This window comes from Acomys russatus, chromosome 13 (assembly GCF_903995435.1).
Source record: "Acomys russatus chromosome 13, mAcoRus1.1, whole genome shotgun sequence".
Classification (NCBI taxonomy): Eukaryota; Metazoa; Chordata; class Mammalia; order Rodentia; family Muridae; genus Acomys; species Acomys russatus.
In genome coordinates this window covers 58,668,449-58,690,916 of record NC_067149.1, presented here as the reverse complement: position 1 = coordinate 58,690,916, position 22,468 = coordinate 58,668,449, and the positions used below count along the sequence as shown (strand labels likewise).

The following is a 22,468-nucleotide window of genomic DNA, read 5'->3' as shown; positions in this document are numbered from 1 at the left end:
TTAACTGCTGAGCCATCTCTCCAGCCCCCAATAACTACATTCTTAATGAAATGGCAGTTTTCTTCTTTGCTCTCCTATCTTTGAGATTCCAACTTGTGGTGCTGATGTGGACATTGAGCATGAGAGGCAAGCACTATCCCACTGTCCTACAGCCCAGTGCCCCCAAAACAATCTTTTTAAATAGCCTCACTAGGTATCAGGATGGTTTTGGACTCACTAAGTACCCTAGACAAACCTTGAACTTGGAATTCTCCTGCCTCAGGCTTCCAGGTAGCTAGAATTTTATGTTTGCATACAATAAAGGCTAAGCCTTTATTTTCTTGATTTATTTTATTAGTATTTCCAGGAACTCTAAAAAACTACCCTTGAACCTTCTCAGTAACAAAGGAAATAAGGTCAAAGGTTTTGGTGTGTAGCTCACAGGAAAAATCTTGGGATCTACTCTCATCATCAAAGAATCTTCTTGTTTAAATGTGTCATGTTCTCTGCTCTAACTAGGGACTCCACTTCGTGCGATGTGCTTTCTCTGTTGGTTTGGGATTCTCCTGTGGATGTCTCCTTTGGTTCTTTAGTGTAAAATTGCTTTGATCAGGAGACCATAGTTAGGGCACCTTGATTCTTGTTATCAATCACATTTGACCGTTGTTGTTGTTTTATTATTAGAAATATACCATCCGCTTTGGCTAGCTCAGATATTATTTTTGACTTTATCTTCATATTTGATGGAGGCGTATAATCATCTCGTTCTGTTTGAGGCTTTTACTTTTTTGTATTTTGGCAAAGGTGGAGCAGGGTGGGGGTTGTTGGATGCAAACTGGAGAAACTGGGATAAAGCAAGGTGTGGTTTTGGTATGTTCTGGATGGGGGTCTCAATAACCAGTTATTTTATTTTAAAAATTTGACATTCTTTTCTACTTCTTTTCCTATTTGATATCATTATTAAATATTAAACATTAAGTTTAAGAACAACCAATTTCAAAGTATTTTCTTTCTTTATTTTATAATTTCTGCTTTATATGTTGTAATTATGTTTGAAGATGTATGTTTTCTTTATACTTTTCTATTATTTTCTGACTATTACTCATCTCATTACTCTGTTATTTAATTGTCATTTGAAGGATCGTTCTGTGTTTGTTTATATCCTTCCTTTGTACTGCATTTCATTGATTTCTTCATTCTTACCTATTTGTTGTCATTGGTTTTATTTAATTTTTATTGAAAACATATACAATATAGTCTGATCATGGCTTTCCCTCCCTTCTCTCCTCCCAGATCCTCCCTACTCACCCATCTGACTCTACACCTTCTTTCTGCCTCTCTTTAGGTAAAATTAAAAAGCAAACAAATCAGAATTTTTAAAAATGAAAAGGCACAAGGAACACACACACACACACAATTAGAAATCATAATAAACAAGCAACATGAAACAAAATATCTATAAAACAAAAATATTTATTTTATTTATTCTTTTGGAATTCCATAGATTATATTTTTCAGATATTCATTGCTCTCTGCTAACTCCTCTGAGATCTTTTTCCACCTTCCTTCCTACCTACCCAACGCCATGTTTTGTTCTCTCTCTCTTAAACAGAAACAAACAAACCGAGCAACAAACCATATGGAGCTCAGTTTGTGTCGATAGCTGAGCATGGGGCCTGCCCTGGAGCATGGCTGATGCACTTAGTGTCCCATGGCAGAAAACCAAGTGCCTCCTTCCGGCAACTATTGCTTGCATGGATCTTCTTGGCAAGGAGTGGACGCCATGCCCACTGCTCCTTGATGCTGGGGTTTTGTCTGGTCTGACTTGTTTGTTGTAGCACAGTCCCTGTGAGTGATATGTGCATTCCTATGTACATCTGCCCTGTTGTATCTTGACAATGCTGTTTCCGTGGCATCATCCCCCACCTCTGGCACTTAGAATTGTTCTTCTCAGGGGCCAAGTGAGATATTAGTTATAAGTATTATAAATATTATTTACAATGAATAACAGTTTCTTTTCTTAGAATGTATTAAACGTGTAGTTTTCTTTTCCAAATGCTCTAGGCATTGATACTTGGTATTCTCACTGTTAGTCTGTAAAATTATTCATACCTCAGTTTTTCTTTATTTCCTCTTTAAATGTTTTGAATATGTGATTTAAAAAAAAAAAGTTATTTCAAAGCCAGGTGTGGATATATCTCTGTGAGTGTGAGGACAGCCTGGTCTACACATTAGTCTACATAGGACAGCCAGGGCTGAGAAGAGAGACCCTTTCTCAAATAAATCAAGCCAAAACATAATTTTACTTCTCATTGAAACACATTTTTAAAATGGACACTGGTTTCATTTTGATTCTATAGAATATACTGGTGCATTATAGATTTAAGACTAATATGTATTTTCTTGTGTGCATTTGTATATCTGAATTAATTCAAGCTTTTGCTCATACTTTTTAAAAAGTCTTTTATGTATTACTTAATAAGATGTTTTGTCTGTTATGTTATGTTCCTTTTGGAAATTTTAATTGGACTTTTCTACATCTGAAACTTGTATTTTTAGATTCATATGTACTCAGGATTCTTATATCATTTTAGTGCCAATGTGACTTTTATCATTATCTTTTGATGTTTTCACTGTTGGATTTTGTCTTTGTGTCTTAATGTTGAGATGTTCACACTGACCTTCAGAACAGTTAACATCATATCATGTCTTTCACTGTGAAGCCTCCTTACTTTCCTTACCTTCTCATGCGGCAGGTTTTAATGCCTGTACACCATAGCTTTCCCAGGTTTCCTAGTAGCTTGGGAAACCCCTGGACCTAAAGCCTGGTACTGCCACTGTTTTATTAGACATGGTCATCCTGCATAGCCCAGATTGGTCAAGTCTGAGATTCCTCTGTTCCAATTTCCTAAGTGTGGGGATTACAAGCATGTGCAGTGACATCTGTCTAGTTCCCAAACTTTTAGTTCCTGATTGACCACTGTCTGTCATATTCCCGTCACAGGCTCTTTTAATGGAATGACTCTAGACAGCATCATGACTGGGTGGTGCTTGGCAACGTTGACTTAAAATTTCCTACAAAATCACATTTCATGTTTCCTGTGGAAGTTATCCTGGGACTCAGCTTTCTTTAAGAAAAGAGTTGGCCCACATCCTCCACCAGATGTCTGCAGAGACAGTTAGGAGCAAGTGTGTGTAGGCTGTTTCTGGTACTCACCATGCTCCTTAAAGAATGAAGCCTTCTGCGTGGGTTACTCAGGCCAAATGTCCGAGAAGCAGAGTGCTGAAACAGTGATCCTCAGTCTAATCCTGCTGTCTTCTTGCTGATTCCATTTGCATCCCTTTTATGCACGACTTTAAAGCAGGATTTGAGGACTTTGAGCATCATGATATACACTCAGTACCGGCCTCTAGCCTGAATGGCTCCTGAGTTCAGCTACATGACCAGGGTGCTGCCAGCAGAGACAGTTGTTACTCTGAGGACATTATGTGGCATCTTTTCCAGAAAGTTATTTCAGAAGAGAACTAATGTCTTTAGCCCCATGTGCGCTTTCAGTTCCTCTTAGCATTCCCCCAGTCTCTGTCTGACATGCTCTCACCCCCACCTCCCACATGCTCACTTTGTGCTATCAAAAATAGCTAGCTCCTTGAACAGCTTCTAAAAGCTTAACAGTAACACCCTTTGCATCTGCAGAGTATTTTATATTCTTCAAAGCACTTCCTTATACATATTAGCATTTGATCTTCACAAACCCTTGCAGGTATGTAGGTTAGGCCTATTATCCCGATTTCACCAAAGACAAAACAGACAACAGTAATTAGGTGACTACCTCACCCAAATGCACTTCATTAACATGAGGCTGCTTGAAAGCCAGGTTAGTAATTTCACTCACTCATTCATTCATTCATTCATTTGTTCATTCATTCATTCATGCATGTATTCTCCCTTCTATCTACCTGTCCTAAGAGGTACTTCCAGAATGGAAAAACAAAGGCTTTTAGGATCAGATAAAGCCCAACTTGCTACACGATCTTGATCATGTATTTAACCTCTCAGGTCTCTTTTCTCATTTATAACTCAGGGAGAATTTTGACTTACAGTGTTTTTATAGGAATCAAGTGATGCATGAAAATCTTCTGCCAGTCATAGAATCTAGCACAAATTGTTATATATCACAGCTTTATGGGTGGTCTAATGTAATGGTAGGAACCTAAAATTGGCTATAATTTATTGAGTCTTTCCTGTTTACTGTATATGAGGCAGTGCTGCCTCCCAAGAATGTAAATAGAAAGGACACAAAATGGCTATATCTTCTCTTAGATGATGATCTTGAATGATAGGGCACATGTTCATGGCATCCTCAGCATCAAAACGAATGTCCACGGTTGGGATATATTAAATTATAGAGCATTTGCTTAACATATGCAAGGTCTCGGGTTCAATTCCCACCACCGGAGGAAGAAAGGGAATGAGGGGAAAACATCATCTGCAAGGTGGTTGCCCCTCAGTACATGGTAGCTCACCTAAAAGGTGTGCTTGTGAGGAGGTCTCCTATTGGGTAAGATGGGCAGATGCACCGTTGTCTATGTGTACTAAACCAATCACAAGTATTTGGTAGACCTCATGGGATTTGGTGAGGAGTCACAGGAAGCACTTCCTGCTTCTGGGGAGGGTGAAGTAAAGTGGACAGGAGAGACGGCAAAGACTAGGCACATCCTGTCTAGTCTCAGTGTGTCTGAAGAAGGGAGCAGCAGTATTAATCTTGGACCACACACTTTCTCTCAAATGCCTCTCCCCCTCCCCCGAAATTGAGTTTGTATTCAGAACTTTGTCTCTGTTCAGCTCATGGATGGTCCCTCTGTCACTGCTATCTCCCATAATGTATTATTTGGAAAGAGCTTTGCTCCATCCCAAGTATAAAAGAGATGCTTTGGGAAAAACAGATCCTATTTGTTGAATGTCACCACTAGCCATTGCATAAAAGAGTATAATAAATTGTGTGAGAGAAAAATGGAAGAACACAAGAAGTGTTTAAAGAGAGCAAATAAAAGCTTGAAACAGGAGAGCATCAGCTGCATTAAAGTTAATAAACTGTCATTGTGGAGCAGGACACTTTTAAGTGTGGAAAAAATCTAATTTAGGGGAATGTAACTGTAGGATTAGAATCCCACTGGATTAAAGCAAGTGGACAAATTTTTGCCAAATTCTAAATCGCTGGGTTCTCATTGAAAATCAGCCCCTGCAACTGAGCCAGACCTTTTATATATACATATAGTCCCCGTTTCTTTGAGATACTAAATTCAACTGTCTTCCACTGAATATCTGGTGGTACTCAAGCCTGGCGATCCTATTGCCTTTCTTCAGACACTGGAAGGAGGTGCCCAGTCCCCAGTTGCCTGCCAGACCATCCACAGCCCGTCAGCATGGGCTCTTGGAACCTAGGGAGCCTTTCTTCAATTCTACAGAAACAGAGAGACCAGAAAGCTATCAGGAGTGAGCTTTGCAAGGTGTGAACTATGGAGATGCCCATATTATTTTCTTCAGGAGAAGCAACTGATACACGTCTCCTCTTGGCAGTGCCGAAGGCTGACCGTAACAGCAAGAGTTCCAGAAGGTTTGCTGCCAAGAACTGGCTTGGATTTTGTGCTTCCTCAGCCACAAAATGTCCCAGCATCTCACTCTCGAATCACTAATGCCCTTTGTGGTCAGTCTGCTCAGCTTGAATACTTCCTGATCTTTCTCTGTTCAATACCTTCATTATAATCTTTTTCTTTTTTCGTTAGCCAAATTCTCAAATTTTTAGGTTCCCTATATATATCCCTCTTTTTTCTTTTTGCTCAAAAAGCCAGAAGAGATTAAACCATGTTTTTATGTTTGATAGAAAAATAAGCATCTTCTGGTCCTGGGTACAGTTTGCAGTCTGTTTTCTTAGAGGATGGTGCTATGTTAATCTATTTGCATTTTGGGACTGGAACGCTGTTGACCTTGGAGGATTGCGTAACTGTTTTGAGCTTCAGTTTCTTCATTTGAGAAATGGGAATGAAACATCTAATTTATAGAACTTTCATGGGAGGCAGAAAGGTTGCATGTAAGGAAACTATCTTCTAGTGCACAGTGCATAATACTGTACCATAAAAAAAATAATAGTCATGTAAAAGAAAGTAATACAGGCCGGACCCATTCTCATAGTATAAGAAGCACTTAGGACGACAAATGGCTTACCATCAGAGGAATGATGGCAGCTCACAGTCTACGGAATTCTGCATCTTTTGTCTGCTCTGTGGGGTATGCATAAGGAGCCTGCATGGGGATAAAAAGGGAGGGGCTCTTTGTAGGAGAAGGTAAGTGAGTTGTACACACATATATAGACCATCATTTTGGGAAATCACAGGTACAGGCTGTGGTTGGAAATAAAATAGAGCATCTTCAGGGTTAGCCCTTCACGACTCTAGCTATGACTAGTGTTTGCTTGTTCCTGTATTTTGATGCATGAGAAAGCCAGAACAATACTTCTTCACGTAGTACAGTAATCGGTGATGTGGAAGGCAGTGTGGGGTGTGTAGTGCTATGGAACCCAAGTTAGAATATGAAAATCAGAAGATTGGTTCCAGATGAGTTCACGTGGGCCTAAAGAGATGGTGCGGTACTTGCTGGGTTTCCAGCACCCACGCTGACAGCTTACAGTCACTTATAAGTCCAGTTCCATGCCTCTTCTGGACCCTGAGGGTACCTGTATATATGTAGTACACACACACACACACAGAGGAATCTGTTGTTGTTTTTTTTAAGTCTGCTTTACTTAACTTGTTAGTCTTGAGTGGACCCCTTAGCATCACTGAGCCTTGGTATCAACTCTTATAAATGAGATGTTAATATTCCTTTTAATTTTTTTCCCTTCTGGGTGCCTGTAAAGATCAATTAAGATTAAGTGCCCATGCATTGCATCTCTGATGTAATGTTAAGAGACAGATTCTAAAAGGGAAACACCGAAGCATTTCCTGGCTGTCACTCTCTGGGTGGCAAACAAACATGAAGTCGAGGCAACAAGAACATGTGGCCTCCATGCCTGGAGCTTGCTAGATTCATCTCATCCAGGCCGCGTTTTGTGGCCAGCCTCTGCTGAGTCCCCTTTTGCAGCTCACTTGGCCCAGTCTTTGCCAAGGGCAGCTTAAGGATGGTTGTAACTACAGTGCCAGGGGTCCTAGCAACAGCAAGCCCTTCTGCTGTCTCGTGTGTGTGTGTGTGTGTGTGTGTGTGTGTGTGTGTGTGTGTGTGTGTGTGTGTGTGTTTGGCTGGCTCACACTTCTCAGCACATCCTCGCCAGCTTTATCTCTGTCAGCTGACTGCACATTTATCTTGGTCAAAGATTTATTAGGCTCTTGAAAATTTCCTTTTCTCTCATCATGCCCAGTGAACGTCAGAATTAGGAGACTGCATTTCATGGCCAGCAGACAGAGATGAGGTTCTTCACTCTCTGGCATTCAGACACTTCAAAGATATCCTCTATAGCAAAGGCCACGTTTTTAACCCATTCTTCTCCCTCCTCTTTTCAGAGAGTCGACGAGCTGAAGATGAAGCCCGGCGCGGAGTGCTGTTCTCCCAAGTTCTGGTTGGTGTTGGCCGTCTTGGCTGTATCAGGCAGCAAAGCTCGTTCTCAAAAGAGCGCCCCCAGCATCGGCATCGCTGTCATCCTCGTGGGCACTTCAGACGAAGTGGCCATAAAAGACGCCCACGAGAAAGATGACTTCCATCATCTCTCAGTAGTTCCCCGGGTGGAGCTGGTCGCCATGAATGAAACTGACCCAAAGAGCATCATCACCCGAATCTGCGATCTTATGTCTGACCGGAAGATCCAGGGCGTGGTGTTCGCGGACGACACTGACCAGGAAGCCATCGCCCAGATCCTCGATTTCATTTCTGCTCAGACTCTCACCCCTATCCTGGGCATCCATGGGGGCTCATCGATGATAATGGCAGATAAGGTAAAATGCGGCTATTCCGAGGAACGAGCAATGTGTTGTAGTTAAGGCAAAACTAAAGACAGAAGTTAACCAAGACACATGGAGTGAGCGAGTAGGTGGAAAACAGTCAAATAGGAGAAACAGTGCTGGTGTAGAACAGCCTACAGCAATGGTTCTCAACCTGTGGGTCGCAACCTGTCAGGGGTTGGATGACTCTAAGACCATTGGAAAACACAGATATTTACGTTATGATTCATAACAGTTGCGAAATTATAGTTATAAAGTAGCAACGAAAATAATTTTATAGTTGGGGGGGTCACCACAACATGGAAAAACTGTATTAAAAAGTCATGGCATTAGGAATGTTGAAAATACCTGGTCTAGAGTTTAGGACAGGATCGTGTGTCTGTCCCATCACTAAATAGATAGGGTTCTATCTATTAAAGGTTGGAGTCTTGGTAGATTGCTTTGTTCCAAATAGGAATATGAGTAGATCCTTCCACATTATATAGCATCCTCTGGTCTATCATGATAAATTATGTTCTCCCCCACAATGGTCACAAGCATTTAAAAAGAAAAATGCCCCAAGGCAGGCAGTGAGGACAGTGCATGAAGACCCAAAGGTTAGAGGAACAGAAAAGTATCCACCCACCTCTCAGCATCTGCACATTCAAATGTGTATTAGCCCCTCAATCACAACAGCCACATTCTCTCCATCACTGGAGTCACCTGGAGAGGTGGTTTCACCACATCCTGGGATTCTGGGATCTGAAAACCTCCTCAGATGATTCTAGAGGCAGTGAAAGCTGAAAACATTGCTTTGAAGCCTCAGAAAGGAAACTATTGAGCTCACGTTAGGTTAAATGTCTAATGGCAGATGGATTCTTGACATTAGCACTGAGTCTGAAATCACAGAGAGAAAAAAATGTTCCACTTGAACTTTTTACACCATTGTTAGTTATTCTGTTGTGTCTCCTCACTGATAATCAGTGCTTAGCTTCCATAGCCCTCACACCTGCTCTCTTCCATCTTAGAGTGATCCACCTCCCAGCAATACCTACAACGTTAGTCACGTTCATAACCACCTCTGCCTTAGTGCTGTCAGCTAGGCTTTGTATTGTCACACTAGGAGCTGCCTTTAGGGTTCTTATCTAAAGGGTGCTGTGTGGTCAAGAATGTTTGTGAGCACCCCAAGCCTCGCCTGACCACCACAAGCATGTTGCTTGACCAGATGAGACCCACCACGGCACAGCTCTAGCAGAGAATGACCCCTTGTGACCAGCGTCACCATCTGTTGGCACCATGAAGGGTGACTGCTGCTTCTCCTTGCCATAGCTCAGTCTCAGGAGGGCTGGGCTGACAACAGGGTTTGGAGAGGTTTCTGTGTCCTGTGAGAAAGCTGTTTCTGTGTTCATGTGGACACCTAAATGAATTTTAGAAAGCAAATGTTGGCAGAAGTCGCTCATGCCCGGAAGTAGGATGAGTTCAAACACAGTGGAAAAGGTACCAACTGTGGCCAAACCCACTGAGTGTTTGTCTCGGGGTAGACATTTTAAAAGATTGTTGTCTTGGTAAATTATGCTTTATTTTATGCGTGGCATTCTAAGGGTACAATATTGCACTGGAAGGATGGTGACATGATTAAGAGCCAAATTTTAAAATCATAAATAAGCATGTGCTTCTTTCCAGAGCACAACAGATAAAAAAATGATTTTGTTGTTGTTGTTGTTGCTCATTTGAGTTATTGCTAGCCTACATTATTTCCCTTGAGTAGGGAGCCTGTGCATGAGCTGATTGGTTGCATCCCCCTGGTACCTCTTGCAAATTCTCAACGTGAATATAAAACTATGAGCTGAGGTGCAACCTGGGTGGAGGTTGGGCTTTCTTGCTCCCTGGTGCATTCTGCATTCTGGGTGCTTTGAGAGTGTTCACTGTATGCGAGGCAGTTAGCCCGTCTGTGCGTTATTTTATTTAATACCACTGAGCTAAGTGGCAATACATCTCTTTCAGATGGGAAGCTAAGGCTCAAAGAGACAGAATAGCACATCGAGAGTGGTGCTTTAGGACCTGGTGCTGTAGGACTTTAACTGTAGTCGCCAACCGCATGCCTTGTTGTCCCTAAGAAAAGGATGAGGCTGGGCTGGGGGGCGGGCCTTCATAAACCTTCTTACTTGCTCCTTTCTCCTTTGTCCTACGGCATTGTTGGAAATGTCATAGTACTCTAGCACCTGATTCAGTGTCAGGTTATGCCGAAGGCTCGCTGCAGGAGAAGATGAACAAGCAAGAAGCAGGGCAGCACAAGTCTACAGAGAACCTGCTCGCTACTGCCTCCTAGGGGTAGCAGGTAGAATTGATCTAGTAGTGTGGCTCTCAGGGTTCTCTGTCAGGAGAGTCACTCTGGTGAGGGAGCACTCTCCTCCCTGTCCCCAGTGTTACCTCATCCAAAAACCTCATCTCACCTTTACTTCTCCCCATTAGTAAAGGAGATGAGCAGTGAGCATTTTGGAAGAAGTCCTAACATAGAGTAAATAATGTCTAATTGAGTTTTGGCCCAAAGTCAGAAAGAGGAAGAAGGAAGAAGGTGCTGATTTTCGGAGAGAGCTGGATGGTTGGCCATGGAGGGTAGGGGGTAGGGCTGATGATGGCCTCAGGGTGGTACCACAGGGTCAGAGGCACTGAGAGGATAGACTAGATTCCCCAGGCTGTGCCCAGGAATGTGCACAGGCTTGAAGGATCTGCATGAAATCAAATAAGGAGCCCTCTAGTTCACAGGAGAAAAGTGTTGGCCTCAAATCCTGAGGTCAGGTTTGTTGTTGTTGTTGTTAATGTTTCTCTTTTTCATTCATTAATTAATTTAATCAATTTATAGCCTTATCACAACTCCTCCTTCTTCCTCTCCAAGTCCCACCCTCACATCCCTCTCCCCCTTTCCCTTCTTCTCAGAGAAGGAGAGCCCCCAAACCCCAATTGATACCAATCCACCCTGGCACATCAAGTTACTGCAAGACTAAGTGCTTCCTCTCCCCCTAAGGACAGAGAATGGAACCCAGCTATGTGAAAGGGATTAAAGGCAGGCAAAAGAGTTAGAGACAAACCCCACTCCAGTTGTTAGGGGACCCACATGAAGAACAAGCCGCACATCTGCTATACGTGTGTAGGAAGCATAAGTCCAGCCCATGCATGCTTTTTGTTTGGTGATTGAGTCTCTTTGAGCCCCCATGGGCCCAAGGTAGTTTGCTCTGTAGGTCTTCTTGTGGTGTCCTTGACCCCTCAGGCTCCCTCAATCTTTCTGCTCGCTCTTCCATGAGACCTTCTGAGCTCTGACTATTTTTTGGCTGTGGGTCTCTGCATCTTTTCCCATCAGCTGCTGGATGAAGCCTCTCAGAAGACAGTTACGCTAGGCTCCAGTCTGCAAGCATAGCAGAGTATCACTGATAGTGGCAGGGGTTGGCTCTCTTCCTTGGGGAGGGTCTCAAGTTGGCCATTGCTCAATCGCTGTCCCAATTGTTCAATTTTTACCAATGAAGACTCCAAAAGTAGCTGCTGGGGTGAAAACCTATTAGCTCAGAGAGGCAGAGAAAGTGCCTAGCTGACCTTCTTACTCTGCTCACATCCCAGAAGGAAAAGGAGCTGTTATACTCAGTTCATGTCCCAGAAGGAAAAAACCAAAAGCCCCTCTTCTTCTCTACAATGTCTTAACTAACCTTCTTCCAATGTCCCTCCTTTCTGTTTAATCCCTGCCAGCTGGTTTCTTGCTCCACCTCTTGACCTAGGGTTGACTTTACTTAGCTCTTGGATTAAAGGTGTGTGCTGGGGATGAGCCACTCCACAACTGGAAACAGTTTTTTTTTTTTTTACAGTTCACAATCTCAGGGTGCACCATGGGATCAAATAGCCTATAGCATCATTACCCCTACACATCTTGTAGGTGGGACAAATTTTGAGTCACAGGTTTTATGGATGGGTTGGTGTCCCCTTCCCTCCACTGGAAGTCCCACCTGACTATAGAAAGTGGCAACTTCAGACTCCATATCCCCTGCTGCTAGAAGTTTCAGCTAGGGTCACTCCTATAGAGTCATGGGAGCCTCCTACTTCCAGAGATGCCCCCCCTACTGATACTGTTCTTTTTCCCAGTACTCTTTCCCCCTCAACCCTCCTCACACCTGATTCCTACCCCCATATCCCTCCTTACCCCCTCTCTCACCCAGTTCCCTTCCTCCATCTACTTCAGATGTTTATTTTATTTCCCCTTCTGAGCAAGGTTCAAGGATACTCATTGGCCTCTCTGTTACTTAACTTCTTTGGCTCTGTGGATTTCAGCATGGTTATCCTGTACTTTATGGTCAATATCCACTTAGAAGTGAGTGCATACCATGTGTGTCTTTCTGGGTTTGGGTTAACTCACTCAGGACGATCTTTTCTAGTTTTATCTATTGCCTGCAAATGTAATTATGTCCTTGTTTTTAATATCTGAGTAGTAGTCCATTTTGTAAATGTACCACATTTTCTTTATCCATTCTTCGGTTGAGGGACATCTAACTTGTTTCCAGTTTCTGCCTATTACAAATAAGGCTGCTATGAACATAGTTGAGCATGTGTCTTTGTTGTATGATCTTTTGGTTATATGCCCAAGAAGAGTGGAATAGCTGGGTCTTAAGGTAGATATATTCCCGATTTTCTGAGAAAGTACCAGATTGATTTCCAAAGTGGTTGTACAAGTTTGCACTCCTACCAGCAACGGAGGAGTGTTCCCCTCACTCCACATCATCACTAGCATGTGCTGTCACTTATATTTTTGATCTTAGCTATTCTGACAGGTGTAAGACGGGATCTCAGCGTTGTTTTGATTTGCATTTCCCTGAGGACTAAGGATGTTGAACATTTCTTTAAGTGCTTCTTGGCCATTTGAGATTCCTCAGTTGAGAATTCTCTGTTTAGCTCTGTACCCCATTTTAATTGCGTTATTTATTATGTTGGTGTCTAATTTCTTGAGTTCCTTATAGATCTGGACTATTAGCCTTCTGTCAGATGTAGGGTTGGTGATGGAGGAGACACCCAGATCTGCCTCAGCATCTGGTCAAATAGTGTGCACTCACATTTGCATACACTAGCTGAACAATAAAAGCGCTGGTGTTCGGCTTTCAGTGAGGAAAATGCACATTATACTATGGTGGAAAGAAGCACAGGAGGAAATGAAGCTGAGCAGCTGAGAACTCAGGAGCTGGAGTTTGAGTGGCTTCAACCACCACTTCCAGGATGTGGGACTGGTTTACTCACCATCTTGTTATGTTCAACCTTAGTCCCCTGCCCTGAGAAGTGGGGAAGAGAGCATCTGTTAGTAAGTTGTTGAGGATTAACTGAGATATGTAGCATATAACTCGATCAATAAGTGCCGGATAACACTGAAAAAGAAAACTCGGGAGAAAAATCTGGGAGAGAGCTCTGCAGAAGGGCACTGGAGTCTCTTGTCCCGTCTAGGAGGTTGAAGTTCATTCGAGTATGGAAGCTTGCCTTGGCCAAAAAAAGTACACCCACGCCAGAAAAAGCGACTTGTAGTAGAAGACTGTTGAAAGTAGTAACGAGGAATGTTTAAAAATGTATGAGGTGCTTCTTGGCAGTCCCTCACCTGAGAATAAATAACGTATTTTATTTTGTCCTGTCCTAATTGCTTTTATTCTCCCTGAGATCCTGGATTTAGGATGCTGATCTGAAACGAGGCTAGAGGCATTTCCATTTCTTTCCAGGAGCTTTCTCAATTGATCGGGTTTTCACATTTTAGCTTTGAGATGTTAAGTAGACAGTCCAGAGCACCATGGCTTGCAGTGAGCAGTAAATTGGAATTCAACTCCCAGAGACACATGTTTGGAAACCTATGCTTTCTGTGTACAATTTTGCTTCATAAGACACAGAATTAAGAATTATAAGTCACACATTTCAATCTCCATTCTGATGAGTTTGGGAAATTTAGGCAATCACCACTTAAGTGATATGAGGCTCAGTAGACAGTTTGTAAGATATGAATTGGTTTCCTTCTACCCAATTTACATCATTTTGAAGATAAAAAGAAAATATGTGAAAAATGTTGGAATGGTACCCAGCAAACAGACATTCTATAAGGAACACCAGAGTCCTTGAAAGTTGTTCTGCCCCCGCATCAGTGATGATGAAAATGGCCCCCCGGGGAAGGAGGTGGGACACAAAACAGAAGGGTGGAGATTGTAGCGGGATGGCGAGGGGGAGGGCCAGGGAGATGAAGTGAGATCTGAGCTCTACAGCTGTATGGATAGGAGAGGGTATGGTGTGCTGGGTGAGGGTCGGGCTTCAGAGCAGATGGGTTGCTCAGAGCAAAAGACTGACTCCAAAACTTGCACCTGAGCCATTCTCCTCATGGAACGCCCAGTGCATGGTCACTGTACTCTCTGTGCTCCAACTGTCTCCTTTCTAAAAGGTGCAGTCAGGCACTGATGCTCCAAGGAGCATTTTGGGTGTTTCTGTTTTTTAAATTTTTGTTGTTGTTGTTTTGTTTTGTGTAGATAGGATAATGGGTCTTGTTTCTTCCTCTCTCTCTCTCTCTCTCTCTCTCTCTCTCTCTCTCTCTCTCACGCTCTCTCTCTGTCTCTCCACAGTTCATTGTCCACTTTGACAGTTCATTTGGAGAAAACAGATAAGCCCATGACCTTTGCACCCCCGCCCCCATTTTCTCATGTGGACTTCTTTAACTAGCACCACATTTAAACCAGGATAACTACACGTTATATGTGCCTTTGCCCAGTGTCTTTCCTGCAGTTTCTGAAGCGTTTTGGTTTTTCAACTACTTTTTGTTGCCTGGGACATGGTATTCTAGCAGCAAACTGGTCTCCTAGTGTTTCAGATGTAGGGTAGAGCATATGCCTGGTGTTTGTTAGTGAGCATCTTATTTTCTCATGCAATCCTATGAGGCAAGCCCTGCATTTCGTTTCTGTTGATGGAGAATCTGTATGTGAGTGTTTATGTACCTTTGACAAAGTCTAGGAGCTAGAACTGTCAGACCAGATTCTAAAACCATGAATTCTTCTCCCAGTTCATACCCAAGGAAGGAAAAACCCAGGACAGAACTGCCTGTCTGGGCTGTAGCTTCTCCCCAGCTTTCTCTTTTTCCTTCACTTTTACTTTGGGGAAAGATTGACAAGCAGCTCTCTCTAAGGTACTGGGAACTGCATGTATACACAGCGCTCTGCTCTACGCTGATCCTAGATCTTTCTATCTCTATGGCATACTTTTCTGATGAGCCTACACACCATCTCTTTAAAAATGAACCTTGAGAAGACTGCCAACTTGCCCTGGGGCCATTATTATTTTGCTTGTAAAAATTGAAGACTTAAGCATGTTTTTTTTTTTTTTTACAGAAATAAAGATGGTGAAAGTGAAGTTATACGTTAGCATCACTCCTCATCCACCCTTCAGGAAAGTGATGGTGTCCACACGAGTACAGTAGCACAGCAAGAAGAAAGTGTTGGCTGTGGAGCCAGTGGGTGTGGCTTGTCACTTGCAGCCTTGTGACCTTGGTCCTGCCATTCAAACTTGCTAAGTGTCTCAAAGACGGGGGTGGGGGGGGGGGCGGGCAGGGCACAAAAACACCAGGTTCAGAGTGAGCCTTAGGAAGCAAGAGACGTGATGCCTGGTAAAACTCAGCACTTTTGTGTGTGCTGTGGTGTATGTTCATACAGCACATCATTCTTGAAGGAAAATGGCATCTTTATTAAGTGAAAGAGAAGCCCTTAGGGCATTTGTTTCCTTCATCTGAGACCCGGTGGCTTCATTATTGTACGTTGTTATGCAGTTATGATGAGAAAGACTGACATTAATAATCATTTACTTCCATCAAGCTCTGGCCCAGTCACTTGATTCCACCTATTCACCTCACACATAGGATCTCATCCTATGTTTTTGTTTAATTTATGAGGCAGTTTGTCTTGCTCTTACAGATGAGGAAGCTGTTAGGTCAAAGAGCGTTAGTAATGCTTCCCAGGACCTCTAGGTGGCGATCTGGTCACAATGGCGTAGACAAATAGTGTCCCAGGAAGAGAGGGTGGAGCAGTTACCCCTCTGGAGGTGGGTCCGGCTGAATGATGCCAGGACTGATGGGTGCTGTCCTTTGTTTTTTTTGTTTGTTTGTTTTTGTTTTTGTCATGGTTGGGATGTGGGTGTCCTTACCATTGACATCACATTCTTAATCAGGGAGGGGACAGATGTCAGGAGAGAGTTGGATCAGGAAGCTGAGGTCTTCCCTACAGCCTCAACTCATTGTACTAAGTGATGTCAGTCACATGGCTGGCCTTGGAGGTGTCCAGTATCCGTGGTAGGAGAGCAAGGGGACATGGAGGTGGGAATGGCTTTGAAGGTGTCTCTCAAAGAAAACAACAATTAGGAATTCAGCTAATATCCTTATGATTCAAAAGCCCAAACATCTCTCATTCCTCTGGCCTCATCTCAAATGCCGCTCCTGTGCCCTTCCTCTGGTCTCTCAGTTGTCCTCCAGAGCACAGCTTCCTGAATTCTTCCTCTAGTGACCCCTTTTTGCTTGAGAAAATTTTGTGTGACCCTAAGTATAAAGGTAAATAAAGTAATTATCTAAACCAAACACTAATGATAGTAAATCATAAAGAAATTTATTTTAAAACAATTCTTTGGTATCTGTACAGTTTCCCAGGTGAGAGCAAATTTAAATAGTAATGAGATGGATCCTGCTCATTTCGTTTTACATAAAGAATTAAATCCTGGCTGAGTGTTTGGTACTGCAGGACAGTACACCTTTAGTGTTCTTCAGATTTGACTGGTATTTTGAATTCATAATAGTCAGTACTATTAGTAGCTATTGTTCACATAAGCACATAGTAAAAAATGGCAGAAGGAGGGCATTTCAGAAATGCTGGAAATTCAGCCCTAATCCAAAATCCAAACTCATCTCATGATTTCTCTCTCTCTCTTTTTTTTAAAGATAATACTTAAGTCAGTAACTCAAATGGTGATTTTTAAAATTAGACATTTTTAAAATGATACAATCTTAAGATATAAACTGGATATTTGCACGCTGAGGAATGAAGGTCAGAAAACATAAAGTTTTTGTTTTCCACAATTAAATTATTATGTTTCAATAAAAACCAAGAACTTTATGTATATAGTAAAAAAATGCTGTTTATAACACACAATAATCTCACATCTGAGATGGGTGCTATGGCATGAAGGCATGCACACTGAAAAATGTGCATGTTGTGTGTTCAGAACTAAGGCTACATATGTGAGGTCCCATAGTCCAGCACAAGTGGGGAGGGCTGGAAGTATCTTGATTCACTAAATGTTTGATTTTGAGTTAATTTTTGTTATGGTATGTTCAGAAACTACTTACTGATGGAGGCCTGACCGATTGCTGAAGGCACCACGCTCTGGTGCTGGATCCTCACTCAACAGCTCTTGTCTTTGACCTTGTTATTATTCTTTCTTCTTTACACCTTTGCTATTAGGGATTCTTAGGAGATGTTTGAAGGTATATCGGGACTTGGTGTGATGTCATAATGACTGCTGTGTGTGCGTGCTTCCATATGCATCACAGACATGTAAACTCCAGACACCAAGTATGTGAAGTATCCCATAGTATGTATTATCATCCATGGTCAAGAATAGTTTCACTCAAAATATTAGTTGTATATCTATGGAGAAATATCCCTGTGACTCACAATCACACTCAGATCACATCTATATTAACAAATATGAGCAAACATGAAAGCTCCTCATTCGCTCCTTTTATTCTGACCTTAAAAGGTGGCCTCAAATCATAGTTTTTACCTCTTCATCTCTCACTTTCTCCAAACTGCCGAAGACGATAGATTTTCAAGTCATTCTTGACCTTTTGAGGCACTGAGTGCTGTTGACTTTTTTAAATGCTAGTCACAAGAGTTATGATGACAGGAGTAATTAGATATGTCACAGATTGGTGACAGTGGGAATGGGAGTGACTAGGGCTATGCTATGGAAAGGCCACCCAGAAGTAGGACTGTGTAGTAAGCCGTTGGATTAGGGTTTAGAGGTAGGGAGCTTGGTGGGCTGGGTCTAGATTATATTTATTAGTTAGATCTTCTCATTTATAGGAAGAAGATGGTTGAAGACATGAGCACAGTAAGGCTGGGAGTGAACAGTGTAAAGACAGGGCAAGGGGGTCAGGGTGAACTGTTGAGGGCAGTGGGTGGGTCAGGAGCAGAACTTTAGGCCCAGGGGTCAAGAGTAGATCCTGGAGGTTAGCGGTGTTCAGATGGAACAGCAGGTGCATGCAATCGAGGCCAGAGCCCTGGGTCCTGAGCCAAAGCACAGAAGATTGCATACTGGGAGTCAAGAACGGAGCCTTGGGCGCAGGGGGTCAGGAACAGAAGCTGATGGCAGCATGATTTGTAGGTGGCCAGGACAGGTGAAGAGCAGAGTGACAGTCAGACAGAAGTCCTCTGATGACAGTAGGAGAAGAAGAAAAGCAAGGGAAGAGAGGGAACGTAGACAGCAAGAAGAAAAAGGCACTCAGAAGGCAGCTCAAGAGAGGGTACACTCTCAGAGGCGGGTAGTTACCAGTTGGGGAAACAGCCAAGGCTACTTTCTCATCTCAAGCAATAATGAAGTTCTATACGGAGTTCATCCCACCTTCTTAGGATATCTCCACTGGGTCCCCACCCCGTGCACCCTGCCGGACCAGAGAGCTGTCACTACCGTCCCTTACCTGTACTACTAGGGTAAGCTCACTTGAGATTCCTCAGAGACTCACGTCACGGTTTGGCCTAAAACCTTGCTCTAGTTTCCCACAGCTTGGAATATGACATCCTCTTTGGTCAGGGCCCAGACTGCCTTACCAAGATCTCTCTTAGTCTCCCTGCCCTTGAACAGCAATGTCAAGCCACACTAAATTATTTACAGCTCCCCGGATGGGCTTGGCTGGCTTATGTCTCTGTGCCTTTGTCTATGCTTCCTTCACTCCTTAGAACACTGTCGTGCTTGTCCCTCAATATCACCTACCCACTGTCCAAGAGGACTCATTCTCTTCCTTCAGCAAAACCTCTCTTCTGACTCAGACCTTTGGAACATGCCATTTCCCTCCCATTGGTTGGTCTCTTTATGCTTCTTCCTAACTTGCTCACCCTCCATCACGCCCCTATGCCATAGGGTAGCTTGCTGTGGGAATTAGGAGTTGTATATTCCCAGCACTTGGCATTGTATGTGACATGTTGACAGCCTTTAAAAATTGAACTGTGCATTCAGTACACACACTAATTGAGTTGAATGGTGACTCTAAAAAAAAAAAAAAGAAAGAAAGAAAGAAAAAAAGATATGCTTAATGCCCTAACTGGTAAAACCTACAAATGTTAGTTATTGTTCTTATCGGTATGGTAGTATATCTGGTGGAAACAACCTGAACATGGAAAGGTTTGTTCTGGCTCACACTTTTAAAGATGCTGGCCCATCGAGTGGAGGAAGGCATGGCAGAGCACTGTGGTTCACATTCATGGTGGATAAGAGGCAGGCAATGGGATGCTGGTGCTAGAAATGCTTTTTCCTTTCCCTCCGCGGTACCACCCACACTGAGGTAGTGTCTTCTCTCCTCTGTTAATCTTCTGTAAAAGCATCCTCAGGCACACTAGGCATGCTGGCTGCACCAGTCTCTGAGGTGACTCAGGCTGACAGTAGAAATTGGCTGTCACCATGAGCTACTCTAGAAAAGGGTCTTTGCAAGTGTAATAAAATAGCTCATGATGGTAGCATCATCTTGGATTGTTTGGATAGACCCAAAGTTAAGTGACAGATATCCTCCTAAGAGACAGAAGAGAAGAAAGACATAGGCCCAGAGATACCTGGGTAAAAGGGGCAGGCTGGAGTGACTAAGCCACAAGCCAACAAAGCCACTTGAAGCTGGGAGGGGCAAGGAAGGAACCTTCCCGAGTCTTCAAAAAAGATCACTTGCATAACAGAGTCATCTTGATTTCGGGACTTTGCTCTCTACAGTGGTGGAGACAACATTCATTTCTACTTTTTAAAAGCCACCTACTATGTAATACTTTGTCATAGTATCGGAGGGAAACACAGAATGTCATTGGCTAAGCTGTTTCCTGTCCTTACTCCTGTTTATGTGCCGCAATGGGATCTATTATTATTGTTGTTGTTGTTGGTATTATTATTACTATTTTACTTTTTTTGAGCCTTAGTTTCTTAATCTATAAGATAAAGAGTCAAGGAGACTCTGACCCTTAGAGCATTGAATAAGGATGATCAAAGTGTTGAAGAGTCAGGGGAGATGGCACAGTTGGTCAGGTATTCCGCTTCCAAGCATGGGTATCTGATTTTGGATTCCTGGCACAACCTGGGCATGGAGGTGCATATCTATCACCCGAGCACTTGAAAGGATAAGATAGGCATATTCCTGAAGTTCATCAGCCAGACAGCCTGGCTGGATCGATAAGCTTCAGATTGAGTGAGAGACATTGTCTCAAAACAATTATGTGATGAATGACACTCCCTGCTTCACTTCAGCCTGTGTGCATGTGAACACGCATGTGTACACACCTAGACAAACATTCACATGCACCATATACACGGTGGTTAGGAAATACCTGGAAAAGAGTGGCTAATAAGATAAATAAAGAGATACGTCCTTAACTGTCTGATTAGAACTCTCCTAGCACTTTGGATGCTCTTCTGTCTGAGGACAGTGTTCTCTCACTTCCTGGGCCTCTGCAGACCAGGGCCAATGCTAACAAGGTGCAGTGCCTGTGATCTCCTTAGCTGTTCTCCTGTGGGCCTCCCTAGAAGAAATGTGCAAAGAGAGGTTTGTTTTTTAGGCATTGCATCTCTTCCTGCACTCTGTACGTTTGGGTTTTGTTTGTTTGGTGTGTGTGTGTGTGTGTGTGTGTGTGTGTGTTCAAGTCCAGATGCTGGCATCTTTTTACTTCCCAGGCCCAGATGGCACAGCTCACTGACAGTGTCCTTTCCCCCATGTCCTCACACGTCCAGTGCTTCTCTCTGTAAGGTATCTGTCTTCGCTACCATGACCAAAATACCTGGCAACACCAACTTAAGGGGGGGAAGGCTTTGGCTTAGAGGTGTCAGTTCACCATGTTGGGGAGAGTGTGGTGGGATGGCTGACGTGGCAGACAGGAAGTAGAGGGGAACCGTACCAGGAAGTGCTCAGGGCAAAAACACAGCCACAGTGGAGCTGAGGAGCTACCCCCAGGGAGCTACTTCCTATAACCAAGTCTCACTTTCCATGAGTCTACCACCTCCTGTACTTAAAGCTTGAGTCCATGGGTGCATTAACCCCTCCCTTTTTTAAAAGTTTTTTTTTTTTTTAAGTTATGATTTATCTCTGAAAATGCCCTTACAGATGCAGAGACATTATCTATACCCGTTCCTATGTGCATCTCAACCCAGTCGGGAGCAGCATCGCATCTTCCCTACCTTTAAGCCAAAACTTCTTTTCCCTTCCATTGCATCCTTTTTATAGCCACGATTATGACTCTATCTAATTGCAGCCCTTTTTTATTCTCTGTCCTGCCTGCTAGAAGCCTACAAGCTTTGCAAGGGCAGGGACTGTGTCTTTCTCCTCCAAGCATTCCCAGAACCTAGCTTACATTTAGCATATTGTAAGCCCTTAATACCTATTTAGTAGATGTATGTGTGAATTCATTATTTTAGGGCAGCAGATGTGCGCTGCAATTAAGAGCAAAGTGTTTTAAATCCAAATGAAAATGGATAATAGGATTAATCTCCCTCGTTACTGGCAAAGCCGGTCCTTATCTCTCTCTGGACTGCTATCTCTATTCCCCCTCCCTTCTTCACATCTGGCCAGGTACCAGCCTTCATCTTGGCATCAGAACTAGAGTTAGAGTCTGCATTTCCATTTTATTTCTAACACACGTGGCCAAATGAGGTGCCTCGGGTTAGGGGTTCCATGCGAGGCAGCAGAGTAAATCTTTCATCCAACAAAGCGCTTGAGTCCAGTCAATCTTGGCTTTATTAGCACACATTCAAGAGAGAAAAGAGACTTTTTTTTTTTTTTTTTTTTTTCAGATCTTGAAAGATGAACACAGGCAGTTCCCATAACTTGCTAAATTGCCTAGCAGTCACCTGACTTCATTTAATCCAGGCAATGGCATTTCCTAAGGTATCAGCCAAGATTTAGGAACTTCATTCAACAAAAACCACCCTTTCTCTTCATTTATTCATCCATGCAAAAAAGCATTTTACAGTCTCTACCACTGACGGTCCTGGAGATAGAGTCTGGAAGAGAGACTTCCTGTATGAGGTTGATTGACAATTAGCAGATACTTCAGTTAAAACGAAAATTTTCAATTGAGGCTTGCTGGGATTTGCATGTGGCTGCCCCTTGGAAAGACTCCTTTACTAAAGGTTTTGTGGCCAGATGGTAGGGTGTTTTGTGGGTGACTAGCTCCTGAGGGTTTTGAAATAATCAATGAATTTGCTATTCATAATTGGAGTGAATATTGGGAAAAGATAGAAA

The 22,468-nt window shown here is 42.9% G+C and overlaps 1 protein-coding gene across 3 annotated transcripts in view; it reads left to right on the top strand.

Moving 5' to 3' along the window:
- Nucleotides 1-22,468, top strand: part of Grin2b (glutamate ionotropic receptor NMDA type subunit 2B) — a 454,116-nt gene that overhangs the window by 121,234 nt on the left and 310,414 nt on the right. For all 3 annotated transcript variants that reach the window (XM_051155469.1, XM_051155468.1, XM_051155467.1), the window contains exon 2: nucleotides 7,534-7,962. In XM_051155469.1, the coding sequence (XP_051011426.1) occupies nucleotides 7,552-7,962 (411 nt within the window). In that variant the 5' untranslated portion in view covers nucleotides 7,534-7,551. The remainder of the gene's footprint in view (nucleotides 1-7,533; nucleotides 7,963-22,468) is intronic.